At 36.3% G+C, this 20,587-nt stretch overlaps 1 protein-coding gene across 1 annotated transcript; it reads left to right on the forward strand.

Annotated features, from left to right (window-relative positions):
- Positions 1-1,601: 1,601 nt before the first annotated feature.
- Positions 1,602-4,594, forward strand: LOC142532160 (uncharacterized). Its single transcript, XM_075638424.1, is given in 2 exon segments — positions 1,602-3,067; positions 3,069-4,594. Coding segments are annotated over 2 exon segments (1,713 nt in total). The 5' UTR covers positions 1,602-1,846; the 3' UTR covers positions 3,561-4,594.
- Positions 4,595-20,587: the final 15,993 nt, after the last annotated feature.

Raw genomic sequence — 20,587 nt, forward strand, 5'->3', positions numbered from 1 at the left:
AACTCATATTTTAAAAATTAATATGAAATTTGAGGATTTTTTTTATCTAGAGAAATATCTTGCAGGATTTTGAGGAATGATAGTTTTCTTATTTTTTTTTTAATTAAATTGATGATACTTTTGTTAAAACTTTATTAGTTTGACTTCAGGCTTGGTTTCGATTTACATAGAGCATGTTTGGATTTAAACAGTCGTTTAAAAAGCTTTTTATTTAATTGAGCACGTGTTTTAAAATGTTTTTGATGTTCGAATTTACTTTTAGATCTAACTGATAATTTATATATTTCTAAAAGTAATTGTTGCACTCAAGTGGTCAAATTTAATGCAAACCCAAGTGGATTTCATGCCCAATAGAGTAAGCGGATGAATAACAGAAGAGAGATAACTTGGGCTTACACACAGTAGTAAATCTTTTGTGAGATGGTCTTATGAATCTTTACTTGTGAGACGGATCAACCCTACTTATATTTACAATAAAAAGTAATACTCTTAGCATAATAAGTAATATTTTTTCATGGATTACCCAAATAAGAGATCCGTCTCATAAAATACGACCCATGAGACCGTCTCACACATGTTTTTGCCTATACAAAAATATATTCGTGACCAGCGGAGCTTCACTCTCAAGTTCAGTCAAAACTCGAGCTCAAAATTAGTTTGACTGAGTTTGAGAAACTCAAGATCAAATATATTATAAAACTGTTCAAGTAGTTCGTTTGTTATTCCATTACATATATATAATTGTATATTTAAATATATATTTTTTATACATATTAATTATTTATTTAAAATTAAATCGAAATCGAGTTTTCGATCTCAAGTTCGAGTAATCGATACATATCGAGCTCGAGCTTGAAAATTAATATTCAAATCGATTCGAGCTCGAGTTCGAGTATTTTAATTTTTTTTTACTCGAGTAGTATGATACTCGACTCGATTACACACCTATCCATCACACTATTTCTTGAAATGATAATGAATTTTTCTAAACTCCTAGTGATGAGTAACTTATAAAAGTTTAAAAAATGAAAAATAAATTACAATATTAGGACAAAGTGACGTAAACAAATATTTTTTTAAGCGTAAACAAATATTTTTTACTTTTTCTATTTATTCATACCTAGTGCATCGATACATACATTATGTGTTTGTATATTTATTTTTGTAATTCATTGAAGATTTCACAAAACGAAAAATCAAATAAAACTTTGGTTTTCAGCTTGATTTGGTCATTTTTTCCCAATCATATACAGTTTTGGTTCACAGTTTAGTTTAGATATAATTGATGCACCAAAACTTTTGAACCGCAAATCAATTTGGATTTAAAATGAAGTCGAATTTTCCAAAATTTTCCAGTTTTATATTTTCATTTATTTGTACACACTATTTCTGGCTAAACGAACAAGCTGAAAATTTACAGTTGAAAGGCTGAAGCGCAATTTAATAATACAGTGGTATAAAAAAAAAAGACCGTGTTCTAAGTTTAACCGGAGAGGGACAGCACTTGTCCAAGTGTTGAAATGCCTAGTTTTCTTTTATTTTTCAGTTTTTTTTATATATTTATATATAAAATTTAAGAAATTAGTTTTGGCAACTCTAAAGATAAAATTCAATCAAGTAATCCACAATGGAATGGGAGGCTGAAACAAGTTCGCTCAAAGAGGGAGAGACCGCAGGTGAAGATTAGAGGACTCGGCTCCTTTATATTCCCCTTTGCTTTAATTTATACTGCGGCTGAATCGCTCGGATTTTTCAGTTGACATGCCCGGTTGCTTGATTCTTCTCATGAGAGAAAGAAATTACTATCAAATTCAAGACTTTTTGAATTAAATATTTTCTTGATTTCATGGCTATTCTCTTGCATTCATCGTCTCCTATAGCCAAACCATCTTCAGAAAATGGAGGAAAATCTTCTGGGTTTCGAGCCCAGGCTCCCAAATTTCAATCTTTCCCACTTAGTAATGGCTTTTCTAAAGTATTGTCTTCGACCCAGATAGCCATTGTTCCGAAAGATAGTATTTTTACTCTGCCCAATTGGAGGTCTGGTAGGAATGACATAAAAACCAGAGAACTTAGGCTGAACGACGCTTTCCTGTATTTGGAGTATATGGTAGGGAAAGGCCACAAGCCCGACGTTGCTAATGCCACTCAGCTTTTGTATGATCTTTGTAAGTTCAATAAGTTAAGAAAAGCTACTAGAGTGATGGAGATGATGGTTAGGTCCGGTAGTATTCCGGATGCGGCTACGTATTCATGCTTGGTTGATCATTTGTGTAAGAGGGGGAGCGTTGGACATGCTATGCAGCTAGTTGAAAAAATGGAGGAATATGGGTACCCTACTAATATAGTTACTTGTAATTCTCTTGTTAGAGGACTTTGTATCCGCGGGAATTTGCATCAAACTTTGCAGTTTGTGGAAAGATTGATGCAAAAGGGGTTGGTCCCTAATGCATTTACTTATTCAATCTTGCTTGAGGCTGCGTACAAAGAGAGTGGAGTGGATGAAGCTAGGAGATTGTTGGATGATATTATTTTGAAGGGTGGGAATCTGAATCTGGTGAGTTATAATGTTATATTGACTGGTTTGTGTAAAGAAGGTAAAATTGAGGAGGCAATGCAACTTTTTCGTGATTTGCCCAAAAAGGGATATGACCCTAACGTTGTGAGCTATAACATCTTGTTGAGAAGCTTGTGCCACGAGGGACGTTGGCAAGAGGCAAATGAGCTTCTTGCAGAGATGGTGGGGGATGATCGTTCACCATCTATAGTGACATATAATATACTGATTGGTTCACTTTCACTTCATGGTCGAACCGATCAGGCTCTCGAAGTTTTGGACGAGTTGTTTAGAGATGGCCGTTTCCAACCCAATGCTGCAAGTTACAACCCTGTTATTGCTTCGCTTTGCAAGGAAAAGAAGTTAGATTCTGTTGTCAAGTGTCTAGACCAAATGGCATATAGAAACTGTAGACCGAATGAGGGTACATACAATGCTATAGCCAGGCTTTGTAAGGAAGGAATGGTTCAAGAAGCATTCTCAATCATACAGAGTTTGAGAAATAAACAGGGACTCCACAGTTCACGACTTTTACAGAGCGGTGATCACGAGTTTATGTAGGAAAGGAAACACTTATCCGGCATTTCAGTTACTTTATGAAATGACTTTGTGTGGATTCAACCCTGATTCTTACACGTATTCTTCGCTTATTAGAGGACTGTGTATTGAGAGAATGCTTTGTGCTGCCATGGATGTGCTTAGAGTCATGGAAGAGTACGGCCAACGCCCCGGTATTGACAATTTCAATACACTTGTTCTTGGATTATGCAAATGTAGAAGAACAGATATATCTATTGAGGTGGTTGAAATGATGATTGAAAAGGGATACCTTCCTAGTGAGACTACCTATACCATTTTGATTGAAGGGATTATTCATGAAGATGAAAAGGAGCTGGCCGGAGCGGTTTTGAAGGAGCTGAATGTCAAGCGAGTTGTGAGTCGGAATACGGTGGATAGGCTCACCATGCAATATGATCTTGGCTTGGTTATGCATATGGGATGAAAGCGAGATGATAAACAATAGCGATTTTATGATGCTCTAGCGGGGGATCAAGGGGTAGAAGTACTTACGGTGGATTCGGAGTTCTGTACATTTATTGGTTCTTTGTATTACTAAAGCCTAGAAGGGTGATGTGAGGTTTGATTGACCATTCATTTGATGTCAACCTCTTCGTTTACGTTCTGATGGGAGCGGCCAATCATCAAATGATGAAGTGTTTCGATTTGAATTTCCTTGAAATGTTGACGTTTCTAACATTTAAATTTTTGACATCACATTTAAGTTGCCCCTCGTCAAGATTACAAGACGGAGGGCTTGTTTTCTATAGATGTATGCCGTGCCATAATTGTTGATAATTTTCTCAAATTCATGATTATGAAGGCCAAATAATTAGAGGAGCAAGAAATCTCTAAATGAAGAAACCAGCATCATCGTTGACTGAAACAAGTGATTGAGCTAAACAAAAAGATTCAAAGGCTGGAGTACAAATTTATTGTTTCTTAAAAGGTCAATGTAGAACTTGTGGCAAAAGAACTAAAGAGTACCTGCTTCACAAATTATGCCATTAGTCATTCGACCAAAGCTCATTTAATCTCAAGGTGAAAAAATCGAAGCTTTTTACTGCACAAGACACTCATACTACTTGGTTATAAATGAAATATTAAAATGTCTTGTGAGTATTAACTCACCAAATCTAATTAAAATAAAAATTATTCCCCACATTTTACAAATAAAAGAATATTTCATCAGCGATAAGTTAGATCATTTCTAAAAGATGAACACAAGAAAATCATGGCCCTTTGACAAGAACAGTTGGAAGCCATGTATACACGCAGTATCTTAAGTCACCATCTAACAAATCCCTTTAAAAACTTCACAAATCCGTGAAGCTCTGACAACCAAAGATACCAAATAAATACTTAACAAAAAGAAAACATATGTAACCGAGTAGATTAAACATAATCCTCTGCAACCTGCGTTGACCATTAATAAAACACTTCCAACGAGCTAACTCGTCGAAACAGAGTTCAAAATCCCACAAAACTAGAATAGTTAAAACTAGAAATTTTCCAGAAAAATATCAAAAACTACAGACATATGATCCGTAAATAGGAATAAATAAGTAGCAGGAGACTCCTTCCACAAAACTTCCTCCAAAGCATCATAGTTGCCAGGCAGCAGCTGAAAATGAGCTTGCTTATTCCAAAAGAAGTACCTCCAATCCAACGTTTATCCTCTACTTAGATCTCTGTCTCATCTTTCTGCGCTTCCTCTTCAACCTCCTCATGCGCTTCTTCTTCCACTATAGAAACATTAAATTGAACTTCAAATTCAAAAATAAAAGGGATACACAAATTTAACAAAATCCAAACAAGCTTTTCCACGTTTTATGCTTTATTGAAGAAGCTTCTTCATTATCCCAACAAAGTTAATATTCAAGCAAAAAAGTAAACAACAGACTCAAAATTTAAATTCAATCAAAAATTAAATATGCCATCACAAGCAGAGCTCCCAAGTCCTAATTCACACTAGTACGCAACAAATCCCACAATCCACAACCAATAAAAACTAACAATAATTTTAAAGGGATTAGGGATCATATAAACTGCTGTACAGCGTATTTCATTTTGTCCAGTGCCTCAAAGAAATCAGTAATTCACAAGCTCTTCCTTTTTTTTAATCAAGTTCCAAGAAGAATGAACCTTCCCATAATCATTATTTAAATCGAACATCATGAATATTACTTAAAAAGCTATAACCATTATATGCAGGACAGAGCATAAACAAACACCAAAAACCAAGAGATAATTTTTTTTTATAAAAGAAAAATAGCAATCACAAATTCACATACATACTCATCCAGTATGAGTCAAAGTAAACAATCGGTGTGACAGATTGATAAAAGTAAACGAAACAAGAAAAGAAGAAGCATTAACTAGAAAAACAAAATAAAGGATTTACTTGAAGGAAACTACGCTAATTGACTACGAATCATAACCAAACGAAGAGGATGAGCTTACCTTAGCCCTCATATCGACAAAACTTTCAGTCGCTCGATTCGAAATCCCCCAATATTCTGGTTCAGGTGGTTTTAACTCAAACCGACGAAACCCTAGATTAGGAAGGAGTACATCTACACCGGTGGGCCAACGATCGTGTGATAATTTAATTTAGTTTAATTTAATTAACAAAATATTCCAGCTTCGGCTTAGTATGAAACTATGAAAATAATTATACATTTTGAATGTTGATAACTAAAGTCCATTTCGTTGAAAATGTGAAAAATATTTGTGTTGAAAATTATAATGTTGAATGTTAAAAATTAGTTTGTGATGATGTATGTAATGATGAAATTGTTTTTGGATTGTTTTCCAAAGAAATCCTATAAATAGGTCTCTATTTGTAAAGATTTGAGACAATTGAGTTGAGAGAAAAATATTATAAAGTGTGTAGTTTGATAATTTTGAGAGTTTGAGATTTTTACTTTTTACCATAAATTTTTACTTTTTTATAACACGTTATCAGCACGAAGCTCTAAAAATTCTCCATATTTTTCCAAGCTCCAAAACAGAAAAAAAGGTAACAAAAGTAATAATATTTATTTTACTGTTTATTTATTTATTGTGTATATATTTAATATATAATATAATGTTATTCAGAAATAATAAAAATAAATTTTTCAAAAACTTGTTATAAATCCTGGGAGGATGTTAAGACGACATCCCACACTCCCGGTAAGGGATAGCGACAAGTATAAAAGCCTATAAGATTTTTAAACAAAATAACTTATGACACCTCATTATAATAATGTGATATGATATACATAATTATTTAAACATGACTAATATTATATACATCATATTATTACTATAAAATTATACAAATACATACATTTATTTTTTTTGTACACCAACGGTCATAAACGGTAACAAAACGGCTAGTTTTTGCCATACAAATATGATCTCACAAACACATTCAATCACTCCAACTTTCTCTTATTCTATAACAATTATTCTTCACCAAATTTTCGAAGAAAAAAGATGGCTTTCTCAAGGTTATTTTTAATTATTTTGTTTATCATACTTACGAGTCTTGTATTTATCGGAGAATATCCTCCTCGTGTGTTTTCTTTATTTTTACGAATGCTTGTACTTGTTGTTTATCCATTACTTTGTATTGCAATATTCATTAACTAATAAAATGCATCGTAATTTTTTTTAGTACCACCATGTCAAACTTGACAAAGCTCGAATTCATTGCTCTTGATATTACGGGGAAAAAATTATATGCCATGGAATCTCGATGTAGAAATGCATCTTGAGTCATTGGGTCTAAATGAGACCATAAAAGAAAATGGCATATCGACATCACAAGAAAAGACAAAAGCCATGATATTTTTGCGTCGACATCTCGACGATGGATTAAAATGTGAATATCTAATTGAAAAAGATCACATGACTTTGTGGAAGGGATTAAAAGAAAGATTCGAGCATATAAGGGAAGTTATACTTCCGAACGTCCGGGATGAATGGAATACGTTGAGATTCCAAGATTTTAAAAAAGTCAGCAATTACAACTCGACGATGTATGGAATAATCTCGCAATTGAAATTTTGTGGGCACTGAGATTACTGAATTGGAAATGCTTGAAAAAACATTTTCCACTTTTCACGCATCGAATATAACATTATAAAAACAATATAGAGTGCGTGGATTTTCGAGATATTCTGAACTTATCGCCTGTCTCCTTGTGGCGAAAAAGAATAATGAGCTGTTAATGAGAAATCATCAGGCACGACCCACTGGTTCAACGACATTTTTTGAAGTAAATGTCGTAAGCAAAAATGAATTTAAATTTGGAAACCAAAATCAAAGTTATAGACAAGCTTTTGGTCGAGGACGAAATCGACGACCACTTTAAATCTGGAAACCAAAATCAAAGTTATAGACAAGATTTTGGTCGAGGACGAAATCGACGACCACTTTAAATCTGGAAACCAAAATCAAAGTTATAGACAAGATTTTGGTCGAGGACGAAATCGAGGTCGTGGTCGTGGACGTGGACGTGGAAGTGGTCGTGGTCGTGGACACGGCCGTGATTTTGAAAATAATCGAGATAGTTAATTTTATAACTCATCTCAAAAGAACGTCCCAAACCATCCACTGAAAAGACATCATGAGAATATGAGTGTTAATGAGAATCACTCAAAAAGATTTGAAAGTTTTTGTTTTAGATGTGGTATTCCAGGACATTGGTCCCGTATTTGTCGAGCCCCTGAGCATCTTTGTAAACTTTATAAAGAATCAATAAAGGGAAAGAAAAGGAGACCAACTTCACTGAATACAGTGAACCTTTGAGTGATTCAACTCATTTTGATGCCGGAGATTTTCTGATTGATTTCTCAGACAATGATCAATTTGCTGGTGGAAAAAATATGTAAAATATTTTTATGTACCCGTATGATAATGTTTTATCATGTGTTATATTTTTACATATGCATTGTATTGTATTTTATTTTTATAAATGTATTGTCAGCAATTTTATTTCATTGCATATTTTTTTGAAGTTCAAATATGGAAAATGCTATGAACAAAGCTGATGTTTGCATACCTGATAGTGGTACAACACACATTATCCTCCGAGATAAAAGATATTTCTTGGAACTAAAACCCACAAAAACAATGGTGAATACAATATCAGGTCATGTAGACTTGATTAAAGGTTGTGGGAAAGCACAATTTTTGTTACATAATGGTACAATGGTACAAAATTTTTGATCAATGATGCTTTGTATTCACCACAATCGAAAAGATATTTGTTGAGTTTTAATGATATATATTCTCATGGGATATGATACTCAAACAATGTGAAAGGAATGTTGCTCATAAACGTATAGGAAATAAATTAAAACATTATAATGTGTGTATCAGAAGTTATTGTTGTGCTCTGGTGTTGTAACACGAGCACACAAAATGCAGCGAAAATTAAGTATTAACACACTAAATATAACTTTAATAAATTAATATCAGATTTAAATTATGCACAAGTACGAATACTTGTACGATGCCTCATGACAAAAAATTCATCAGAAAAATTATGTAAATTGTTTACATCAAAACAATACTAGTGAGTAAACAAAACCAAATTCCTTGACACTCCAAGGAATTAAAAATGCATCACAATAAACAACATAAAAACTAGATGCATAAAATAAAAACGTATTGCTTAAAACAAACACAACCACTCTTCGATCAACACTCTGCGTCAGTGTTGTCAACACCAATCAGCAACACGGTATATGTGAATCAATCACACAAAATCTTCAACACGAAAATCTTCAATATCTGAACTCTCAGTGTGTTCAGAAAAATCCATCAGCTCTCATACGCTGTAAAGTGATCAACTGGTGTGCTGTCGTTGTGCCACCAAACTTAAATTCCTACTCTCTAAATAAAATTAGTGTAATGGTGAGCATGGTCGAATCCACAGGGAACGGGGGATGATTCATTTCGAGTAAAATGCAAATAAAGGGGGGATTTTGGAATATGAATTTAATAAAATACTAAACTAAATCTATCCAAGAAAGGAAAACAATAAATTTAAATGATAATTAATCAACTAGCATGAAGTGAAGAATTTAATACGAGAAATATCTGATTCAAGGGAGTTCTACTATTTAATTATATCAATGTTCATCGACAAACAAATAATTTATTCAAGTTGTTCCAAGCAATTAACCTTAGATTTATAGGGATAGCCGCTAAAATTCTTGTGTTTTCCTAAATTAATTGACCGAACCCACCATCCCGTCGAAACTTATCAATAACCAACTGGGCACGATAGCGTTCCATATTAATTAAAGATAGCATTTTCGTTTTGTGAAAACAGTTAATCCTAAAATCTAACAACCGAGATAGCTGCAATTGATAGATCAAGTTTCGTTGATTTATTTAGATTAAATATATTATGATAGCACAACACATCTAATCTATGCCATTCGTATACCAATCATTCATGACAATTATAGATCACTGAATTCATGGTTAGCAGTAGAAAATCCTATATCGAATTAAATTGTCAGATTAATCGATATACAATATTCATATAATTAAATCATAAATCGAAAAATACTGAAATAAAAAGAATATTGAATTTAAGAACGAATACTTCACAATGATAAATTAAACAGTAAAAAACAACCCTTAAACCAGACTAGAAAATTGCAGAGAAAATTCTTGAGCCCTTTTCTTCTTGTTATTCACGTGAGTCTTTTTGTTGGAGAAAGTTGGGAGCTTCCTTTTTTTCTTGTTTGCTGCGCCTCTCTTGTACTGTACGTGAGGATAGTGGTCAAGAAAATAAAAGAAGAGAGTGTCTTGTACATGAGGTAGGGTAGGAAAGAAAGAAAATTGGGTCCAACAAGTTTAATAGCGCAATAATCTAAAAAAATGACCTAATCAATAAAATTAAAAAATACTTAAAAAAATATCGTCCAAGAATATAGAGTTTTTTCCATAAAAAAACTCTATCCTTTATTTCTTCTTTGATATAAAAATTTCTTATTTCTCACTAGGCAGCTGAAGAATCGTCACAAAGCGTTATCACGCCTTATGCAAAAACATCTTCTAAAAATAGACATGCAAAAATGGTGTTGTCACCGGTGTTGGCAACACCAATAACAACATGTGTGTGTAATTATTTTATGCACATGCTGAGAGACTTTCGAAGATTGGAAAATCTCTCAAAGTCCAAAGGTTTCGTGAATATATCAGCCATTTAATTCTCAGTCCTAACAAATTCCAGTCGAATTATGCCTTTTTCAAACAAATCTCGAATAAAGTTACGTCTTATGTCTATGTGTTTTGTTTGAGAGTGTTGAACATGATTCTTAGAAATGTCTATAACACTTGAGTTGTCACAATATACCATCATGTAATTGCTTAACTTGTAATCCAAGAAAGAAACTTAGTTCTCCTACCATGCTCATTTTGAATTGTGATGACATGCAATCCACAAAGTTATTCACAAGTATTTGAGATGCAAGAACCGAAAATAATATCATCTACATATACTTGACAGATCAAAATATCAGATTTCAGTTTTTGAATGAAAATGGTTCTGTCAACCTCACCTCGTTTGAAGCCCAAGTTTATCAGATAGTCAGCTAACCTACCGTACCATGCCCGTGGAGCATGTTTCAGTCTATACAGGGCATTCTTCAGTTTGTAGACATGGTCCACGTGGCGAGGATCTTCAAATCCCTTATGTTGACTGACATAGACTTCCTCATTCAAAATTCCATTCAAAAAAGCACACTTTACAGTCATTTGATACAATTTGATGTGCATGTGACATGCTATGGTAAGCAACAGTCGGACTGACTCAATTCGGGCTACAGGAGCGAAGGTTTCATCAAAATTCACCCCCTCAACCTGTGTATACCCTTGAGCTACCAACCGAGCTTTGCTTCCGAACAATGTTACCAGATTCATCTATTTTATTCTTGAAAATTCATTTTGTTCCAATAACATTGGTATTTAAAAGTCTAGGCACTAAATCCCATACATCATTGCGCACAAATTGTTTAAGTTCTTCATGCATTGCAATGACCCATAATTCATCTTTTATTGCATCATTAATATTCTTGGGTTCAATTTGAGAAACAAAACACGAGTGACTTACCTGGAAAAACGTGGAGCTCATGCAAATTAAACCAACCATTTTGCGGTAGTCAATCTTTTCTTTCTTTCTTGTTTGCAAATTGCACATCATCATGTAATTCACCAATGATTTGTGATGATGGATGATTCTTCTGAATCTTGTTGAGAATTTTTTTTTCACAATTGATCACCACATCATCATTATCATCGTTATCATTATCCACAGTTTCTGTTCGGTTCAGAGGCGGTGTTGTGCTTGGTGTTGCCACCCTGGTCTCAACACCAAACTCAACACTGTTTCTGGTCAGTGCCTCACTTATATCCAGCAATTCTTCTACATCATCCTCCGGTGTTTTAACTGCCAGATCTGCAAGATCATCAAACACAACGTTAATTGATTCTATTGTAGTCCTGGTTCTTAGATTAAATACACGATAAGCACGATTATTAGAAGAGTATACAAGAAACAAACATTTATCACTTTTGGAATCAAATTTAGCTAGATCTCTATCATTCAACACATAACCTACACATCCGAAAATATGAAAATATTTAAGGTTTGGTCTTCTTCCCATGATAATCTCATATGAGGTCATTGTAGAACCACTCCTTAAATAAACACAGTTGGAAATGTGACATGTCGTATTTAAAGCTTCGGCCCAAAAACATTTTGACACATTCTTAGAACTAAGCATGACCCCAGCCATTTCTTGGAGGGTTCGATTTTTCCTTTCAGCTATGCCAATTTTTTGAGGGGTCTTCGGAGATGAATATTCATGAGTGATACCTTTCTTATGGCACAAAGAAATAAAATGAGAATTTTCGAACTCCTCACCATTATCGGTTCTTATTTTAACCACCCTCATATCATATAGATTTGTTATCCTAGCATGAAATTTCATTAAAAGCATCAAATGTATCAGATTTTTCTCTAAGAAAACTTACCAAGTAAAATGCGAAAAATCATCAACACAAACAAACGAATATTTCTTACCACCCAAGCTCTCACCTTCCATAGGACCCATTAGATCCATATGCAAGAGTTCAAGGGACCGTGTTGTCCCAAAGTGTTGCAACACTGGGTGCGCAACACGAGTTTGTTTACCTTTCTGACACGGTCCACAGACAAATGAGTTACCTTGTAATGCCCGAGAATTTTGTTATTGTAATCTTTAATGATTTGTTGATAAATTGATGTGATTATAGACGGAATGGATCAGACCGGGAAAGATGAAAGAAGAATTGAAGTTATGTGCGAGGAATGAGCCTCGCGCATATGCGCGACCAAGCCGGGCGCATATACGCGGAGTAGGCAGAGAACCTCGCGCATATGCGCGACCAGGACCCACGCATATGCGCGAGTATGGCAGAGAACCTCGCGCATATGCGCCGGGAGAGGGCGCGCATATGCGCGAGCTGCCGAGAAGACACGCGACGAGATAGAATGTCTCGTGCATATGGGCCAAGGAGGGTCGCGCATATGCGCGAGACGTGCAGTGCATAGAGTCAGCCACATGTACTTCACCATGCATTGTATATATATGAAACATTCATTTCTCAGATTGAAAAGAAGGAAAACCGAGAAAATCCTCCACAAATCCTTGCGCCTTTTCATATTTTAGATTTGTGATTGTGCAAGATCCGTCCATCAGAATTTTAATCCGACTTCAGTACTGTGTTCCTATCGACAAGAGCTTCAACTGGACGTAAGTTTTCTTATGTTTTGATTTGAGCTGAAAATCGGATATGAGAGGAATCTTGATATGACTGTTATTATGTGTTCTTGAAATTGTTGTTATTGTAAAATCGAAACTGGATCGAAGAACGGATACCGTATGAATTTGTTATCAATTTCAGATTGAATTTGATTGAGATGATACAGTTTGATATCAAATTGAGTTTGTTATCGATTATGAGTTGAGATTGGTATTTGGTGATATCTGTACTGCTGGGTATATTGAGATTGTGTCGTTATGCCGTTGAAACAGAATTTGATTGTGTTCTGATTATGTCCAGTAATGATTGAGTTGTATATTGATATTATACTCCTCGATATTGTCGTTTCTAGATTGAGTATTGACAGGCTTCGAATTCGAGAGTTCGACTTCGTCCGACCGAGAAAAGAAATGTATAAATCAATGTCGAAACGAGAAGATACGACTTGAGTTTGATTTTACTCGAGTTTCTCAAAAACCACATACTATACTTTATTGCATTGATATTTGCAATTCATGAGATTGATATTCTTAGTCTATTGATTTATAGCAAAGCATGTGTCGAGTCATGGGCGGATGTGCCTAGTCATTGGCGGAGGTGCCAAGTCTCTGGCGGATATGCCAAGACACTGATGTTTGGTTTATATCGATGTTGCGTAGGAGCGGATTGACTTCTATTGTGGAGATTCGATATAGTATGCCAATTGTCCAGGAACCGGGATCCCTAGATTAGAGATGAGTCGAGTCTGAGATGATGAGTCAGAGTTTGATTTACAGTTTTATATCGATTCATGTCTTTCAGATTTGATACATGTTATTGATACCTGTTTCATGCTTTTATATCTGTTTATATGATTGCATGTATACATTGTTTATACTGGGATTATATTCTCACCGGAGTTATCCGGCTGTTGTTGTGTTTGCATGTGTGCATAACAACAGGTGGGACAGGATCAGGGTCACGAAGAGGATGAGAGATTCAAGTTTAACATGGAGATCCGGACTTTGGAGCAGATTTAGTTTTCAGCACTTGATGTAGTTGTTGAACACTAGTGTATCTGAATATCTGTTGTACAAGACTTGTACTTTACGATTGATATTTATATCAGACTGATTGTATTATGTTCCGTACTTATGTATTTTTTTTAAAAAAATTTTAGACCCAGATTAATTAAATGATCCTAATGATGATTAAAAAGACGAATTAGGTTCGGGTCCCCACACCAGGTGGTATCAGAGCAGTAGGTTCCTTAGATTGAGATAGAAGCTAATGAGCGGGGTAGATTGAGTTTTCTTTCCTGCTTTTATGTGCTAGCATGTTTACTGCTTTGACATGCATGTTTACCTGAATATATGATTTGATTGGAAACATATGTTATTGAGAATGAATCAGAACCGATTCTTGATCAGCAGTAAGATAATCAGAGGAGGATTGAAACAGCTTTGTTGTATTTGTTACTAATCCTTTTGATAATCAGATATGCCTCCTCGAAGAATCCCAGAACAGGGTAGTACCTCGACAAATCCAATGGATGTTACAGCAACACCGATGGAAACCCTACTGAAGAGATTTCAATCGTTCAAACCGCCGACTTTGAAGGGCACAGAGAATTCTGTTGAGTGTGAGAGTTGGCTAGATGACATTGAGATGCTGTTTTATTCCTTGGATTACACAGATGAGTGCAGAGTTAGACTGATTGGACACCAGTTGCATGATGTTGCGAAGAATTGGTGGCTCACGACGAAGAGGGCTTTGGAACATCGAGGTACAGTTATCACTTGGACAATCTTTAAGACTGAATTTTATCAAAGATTTTTTCCAGTATCGTACAGGAAAGACAAAGGGGCAGAGTTTGCTAATCTGAGACAAGGTAAGCTGAACATTGAAGAGTATGTTGCCAAGTTCTCTACATTGTTGCGTTTTGCTCCACACGTGGCTGAAAATGATGAAGCTGTTGCTGATCAGTTTATCAATGGGCTGAATCCTGATATCTTTACATTGGTAAACACAAGGAGACCGAATAATTTTGCTGATGCTTTGAACATAGCTAAAGGAGCTGAAGTAGGTCTGATGAGACAGAAAGGAGCTTCGTATGTTCCTCCAGCACAGAGACCACAACAACCACCTTCTACTCAGTTTCAGCAACCCCCTCCCAGATTTGAGAGTGGTAGTAGCATTGGTGGGAAGAAATATTTCTTGAAAGCCCGAGGAAAATAGTTCAAGAAGTCAGGGAGCAGTTTATCTAGCTCCGGTGGTTCTCGAAAGAGCCAGAGTAGTACAGGGGTCTTTTGCAGGACTTGTGGAGGGAGACATCCCACAGAGCAATGCCAAGGAGTACTTGGTAGTTGCTGACTGAAGAACTAGGCTCAGGAAGCACCAGATGATGATTGTTGCAGTAACTGTTCTTTATGTGGTTATCCTGCTTACGTATTGATTGATACGGGTGCGTCTCATACATTTATTTTTGAGCGATTTGCATTGAGTCATACATTGCCTGTTGAGTCTTTATCTGCTGTAGTATCTGTCTCTTCACCTTTGGGGAGAGGTCTTATATCGGTGATGTCTGTTAGACATTGTATGCTACAGTATGACGGGCATGAGATTGAGTTAGATTGTATTGTACTGGGGTTGTCTGATTTTTACTGCATTATCGGTATTGATATGCTGAGCATTTGAGAACTACCGTTGATTGTTTCCATAAGATTGTGAGATTCAGACCTGAGATGGCGGAAGAATGGAAATTTTACGGTAAGGGTTCTAGATCTAGAATTCCTTTGATATCTGCTATGTCTATGACTCAATTATTACAGAAAAGAGCGGAGGGATTCCTTGTGTATTCAGTTGACTTACTGAAATCGAGCCCATCATTGGCTGATTTGCCAGTGGTATGTGAATTTGCTGATGTCTTCCCAGATGAGATTCCGGGTTTGTCCTCCGATTCGAGAGATAGACTTCAGCATTGAATTGGTACCAGGTACAGTTCCGATTTCTAGAGTTCCGTACAGAATGACACCGATTGAATTGAAAGAATTGAAAGAGCAATTGGAAGATTTACTGGCCAAGGGTTGCATCAGACCGAGTGTTTCTCCTTGGGGTGCTCCAGTACTGTTTGTGAGAAAGGAGGACGGTTCAATGAGACTCTGCATTGACTACCGGCAACTGAACAAGGCTACGGTAAAGAAAAAATACCCTTTGCCTCGTATAGATGATTTATTTGATCAGTTGCAGGGCTCTTCGGTTTATTCCAAGATCGATTTGAGATCTGGATATCATCAGCTGAGAGTCAAAGATTCTGATATCTCGAAGACAGCTTTCAGAACCAGGTATGGCCATTATGAGTTTATTGTCATGCCGTTTGGTTTAATAAATGCTCCAGATGTATTTATGGGTTTGATGAACCGTGTGTTTCAGAAATATCTTGATGATTTTGTGATTATATTTTTCGATGATATTCCGATATATTCTAAGAATATGATTGATCATGTTGAGCATTTGAGAACAATGTTGAGAATTCTGAGAAAAGAGAGACTGTATGCTAAGCTGTCTAAATGTGAATTCTGGCTAAAACAATTTGTATTTTTGGGTCATATTATATCTGGAAATGGTATATCTGTTGATCTTAGCAAGGTTGAGGCTGTGATTAGTTGGCCTAGACCGACATCTGTGCCAGAGATACGCAGTTTTATGGGTTTAGCAGGCTATTATCAGTCAATTTATTAAAGAGTTCTCGATTATTGCTAAACCTATTACTCAGTTGACACAGAAGAATGCTCCATTTGTTTGGTCAGAGGAATGTGAGTCCAGTTTTCTTGAATTGAAGAAGAGATTGACCAGTGCTCCTGTATTGACGATTCCATCAGGTACTGGTGACTTCATTGTTTATTGTGACGCTTCTCACAGAGGATTGAGTTGTGTTTTGATGCAGCAAGGACATGTTATTGCTTATGCCTCGAGACAGTTGAAGCCACATGAGTCTCGCTACCCAATTCATGATCTTGAATTGGCGGCCATCGTCTTTGCATTGAAGATTTGGCGACACTACCTATACGGTGAGAAGTTTGAGATTTATTCTGATCATAAAAGCTTGAAATATCTATTTTCACAATCAGAATTGAATATAAGACAACGAAGATGGCTTGATTTGCTTAAAGATTTTGATTGTGAAATCAAGTACTATCCGGGGAAATCCAATGCAGCAGCTGATGCACTGAGTCGAAAGATATGTTCTTTACCCTTATCGACAATTGGTGTTTCAAATTTGATTGAAGATTGCTGTTTGTCTGAATTAGTATTTGAGACAGATTGTAAACCATTGAGATTATATGCTATTCAAGTCGAACCAGAGCTGATTTGTATGTGAATAATCGTCTTGTTGTACCAGATGTTTCAGATTTGAAACGACAGATATTGTCAGAAGCGCACAGTAGTCGATTCAGTATTCATCCTGGTGGCAGAAAGATGTACAATGATTTGAAAAGACAGTTTTGGTGGAAACAGATGAAAATGGATATCGCAGAGTTTGTATCAAAATGTCTGAATTACCAGCAGGTGAAAGCCGAAAGAAAGAAACCAGGAGGTTATTACAGAGCTTGTCTATTCCTGAATGGAAATGGGATCACATTTCCATGGATTTTGTAACGAAGATACCGAGATCCTCCCGAGGTTGTGATGCGATTTGGGTCGTGATTGACAGATTGACCAAATCAGCATGCTTTATTCCGTATAAGATGACATACAGACATGACCAGATGGCCGAGATCTATGTCAGAGAAGTTGTCAGATTGCATGGAGTGTCGAAGTCGATTGTTTCAGACCGTGCTCCTCGGTTTACTTCACACTTTTGGCACAGTTTGCAGCAAGCTCTAGGTACGAATTACATCTGAGTATTGCATATCATCCACAGACTGACGGACTAGTCAGAGCGGACTATCCAGACATTGGAGGATATACTGAGAGCTGTAGTGCTGGATTTTGGCACTAGTTGGCAAGATTCCTTGCCTCTTTGTAAGTTTTCGTACAACAACAGCTATCAGACGAGTATAGAGATGGCTCCATTTGATGCGTTGTACGGTAAAAAGTACAGATCCCCTCTGTATTGGGATGATATCTCTGAGGTACCTGAGATTGGGCCTGACATGATTAGAGATATGACTGAAAAAGTAAAACTGATTCGTCAAAGAATGAGGACAGCACAAGACAGACAATCCAAATATGCCAACATTCGACGTCGACCTCTAGTATTTGAGGCAGGAGACAGAGTATTCTTGAATATTTCTCCTTTCAGAGGCTGTGGTCAGATTTGGCAAGAAAGGAAAGTTGTCTCCGCGATACATCGGGCCTTATGAGATTCTCGAAAAGATAGGAGATCGTGCCTATCGACTCGCCTTGCCGCTTTCTTTATCTGGAATACATGATGTCTTTCATAGTATCTTTATTGCGGAAGTATATTCCCGATGCATCCCATGTTATTCAGCCAGACGAGGCAGAACTTGATGAGACTCTGAGTTATTTCGAAAAGCCGATTCAGATTCTTGATCGTAAAGAAAAACAGCTCAGAACGAAGACTATTCCGCTTGTGAAAGTTCAGTGGAGTCGTCATGGCATTGAAAAAGATACGTGGGAGACTGAATCAGATATGAGACAGAAATTCCTAGATTTATTTAACTGATGTGAGTCTTCCTATTTAGTTTTTATTCTCCATTCCTTATTGTATCTGATTTGATATCTGATTGATTGCCTGTGATTTTGGGGACGAAATCAGATCTTAGGGGGGGAGAAATGTAATGCCCGAGAATTTTGTTATTGTAATCTGAAATGATTTGTTGATAAATTGATGTGATTATAGACGGAATGGATCAGATCGGGAAAGATGAAAGAAGAATTGAAATTATGTGCGAGGAATGAGCCTCGCGCATATGCGCGACCAAGCCGGGCGCATATGCGCGGAGTAGGCAGAGAACCTCGCGCATATGCGCTACCAGGACCCGCGCATATACGTGAGTATGGCAGAGAACCTCACGCATATGCGTCGGGAGAGGGCGTGCATATGCGCGAGCTGTCGAGAAGACACGCATCGAGACAGAATGTCTCGCGCATATGCGCCAAGGAGGGTCGCGCATAGCAGTGAATAGAGTCAGCCACATGTACTTCACCATGCATTGTATATATATGAAACATTCATTTCTCAGATTGAAAAGAAGGAAAACCGAGCAAATCCTCCAGAAATCCTTGCGCCTTTTCATATTTTAGATTTGTAATTGTGCAAGATACGTCCGTCAGAATTTTAATCCGACTTCAGTACTGTGTTCCTATCGACAAGAGCTTCAATTGGACGTAAGTTTTCTTATGTTTTGATATGAGATGAAAATCGGATATGAGAGGAATCTTGATATGCCTGTTATTATGTGTTCCTGAAATTGTTGTTATCGTATAATCGAAATTTGATCAAAGAACGGATACCGTATGAATTTGTTATCAATTTATGATTGAATTTGATTGAGATAATACAGTTTGATATCAGATTGAGTTTGTTATCCATTATGATTTGAGATTGGTATTTGGTGATATTTGTACTGCTGGGTATATTGAGATTGTGTCGTTATGCCGTTGAAACAAAATTTGATATTGTTTTGATTATGTCCAGTATTGATTGAGTTGTATATTGATATTATACTCCTCGATATTGTCGTTGCCAGATTGAGTATTGACAGGCTTCGAATTCGAGACTTCGACTTCGTCCGACCGAGAAAAGAAATGTATAAATCAATGTCGAAACGAGAAGATACGACTCGAGTTTGATTTTACTCGAGTTTCCCAAAAATCACATACTTTACTTTATTGCATTGATATTTGCAATTCATAAGATTGATATGCTTAGTCTATTGATTTATAGCAAAGCATGTGTCGAGTCATGGTCGGATGTGCCTAGTCATTGGCGGAGGTGCCAAGTCTCTGGCGGATATGCCAAGACACTGGATGTTTGGTTTATATCGATGTTGCGTAGGAGCGGATTTACTTCTATTGTGGAGATTCCATATAGTATGCCAATTGTCCAGGAACCGGGATCCCTAGATTAGAGATGAGTCGAGTCTGAGATGATGAGTCAGAGTTTGATTTACAGTTTTATATCGATTCATGTCTTTCAGATTTGATACATGTTATTGATATCTGTTTCATGCTTTTATATCTGTTTATATGATTGCATGTATACGTTGTTTATACTGGGATTATATTCTCACCGGAGTTATCCGGCTGTTGTTGTATTTGTATGTGTGCATAACAATAGGTGGGACAGGATCAGGGTCACGAAAAGGATGAGAGATTCAAGTTTAGCTTGGAGATCCGGACTTAGGAGCAGATTTAGTTTTCAGCACTTGATGTAGAGTTTGAACACTAGTGTATCTGAATACCTGTTGTACAAGACTTGTACTTTACGATTGATATTTATATCAGACTGATTGTATTATGTTCCGCATTTATGTATTTTAAAAAAAAAATTTAGACCCAGATTAATTAAATGATCCTAATAATGATTAAGAAGACGAATTAGGTTCGGTTCCCCATATACCTGGATTTAAATTTGGCATACCTCTCACAGCATCAAACTTATACAGATTCTTCAAACTCTTGAAGCTCACATGTCCCAGTTTTTGATGC

Source organism: Primulina tabacum, chromosome 2 (genome assembly GCF_025594145.1).
Source record: "Primulina tabacum isolate GXHZ01 chromosome 2, ASM2559414v2, whole genome shotgun sequence".
Taxonomy (NCBI): Eukaryota; Viridiplantae; Streptophyta; class Magnoliopsida; order Lamiales; family Gesneriaceae; genus Primulina; species Primulina tabacum.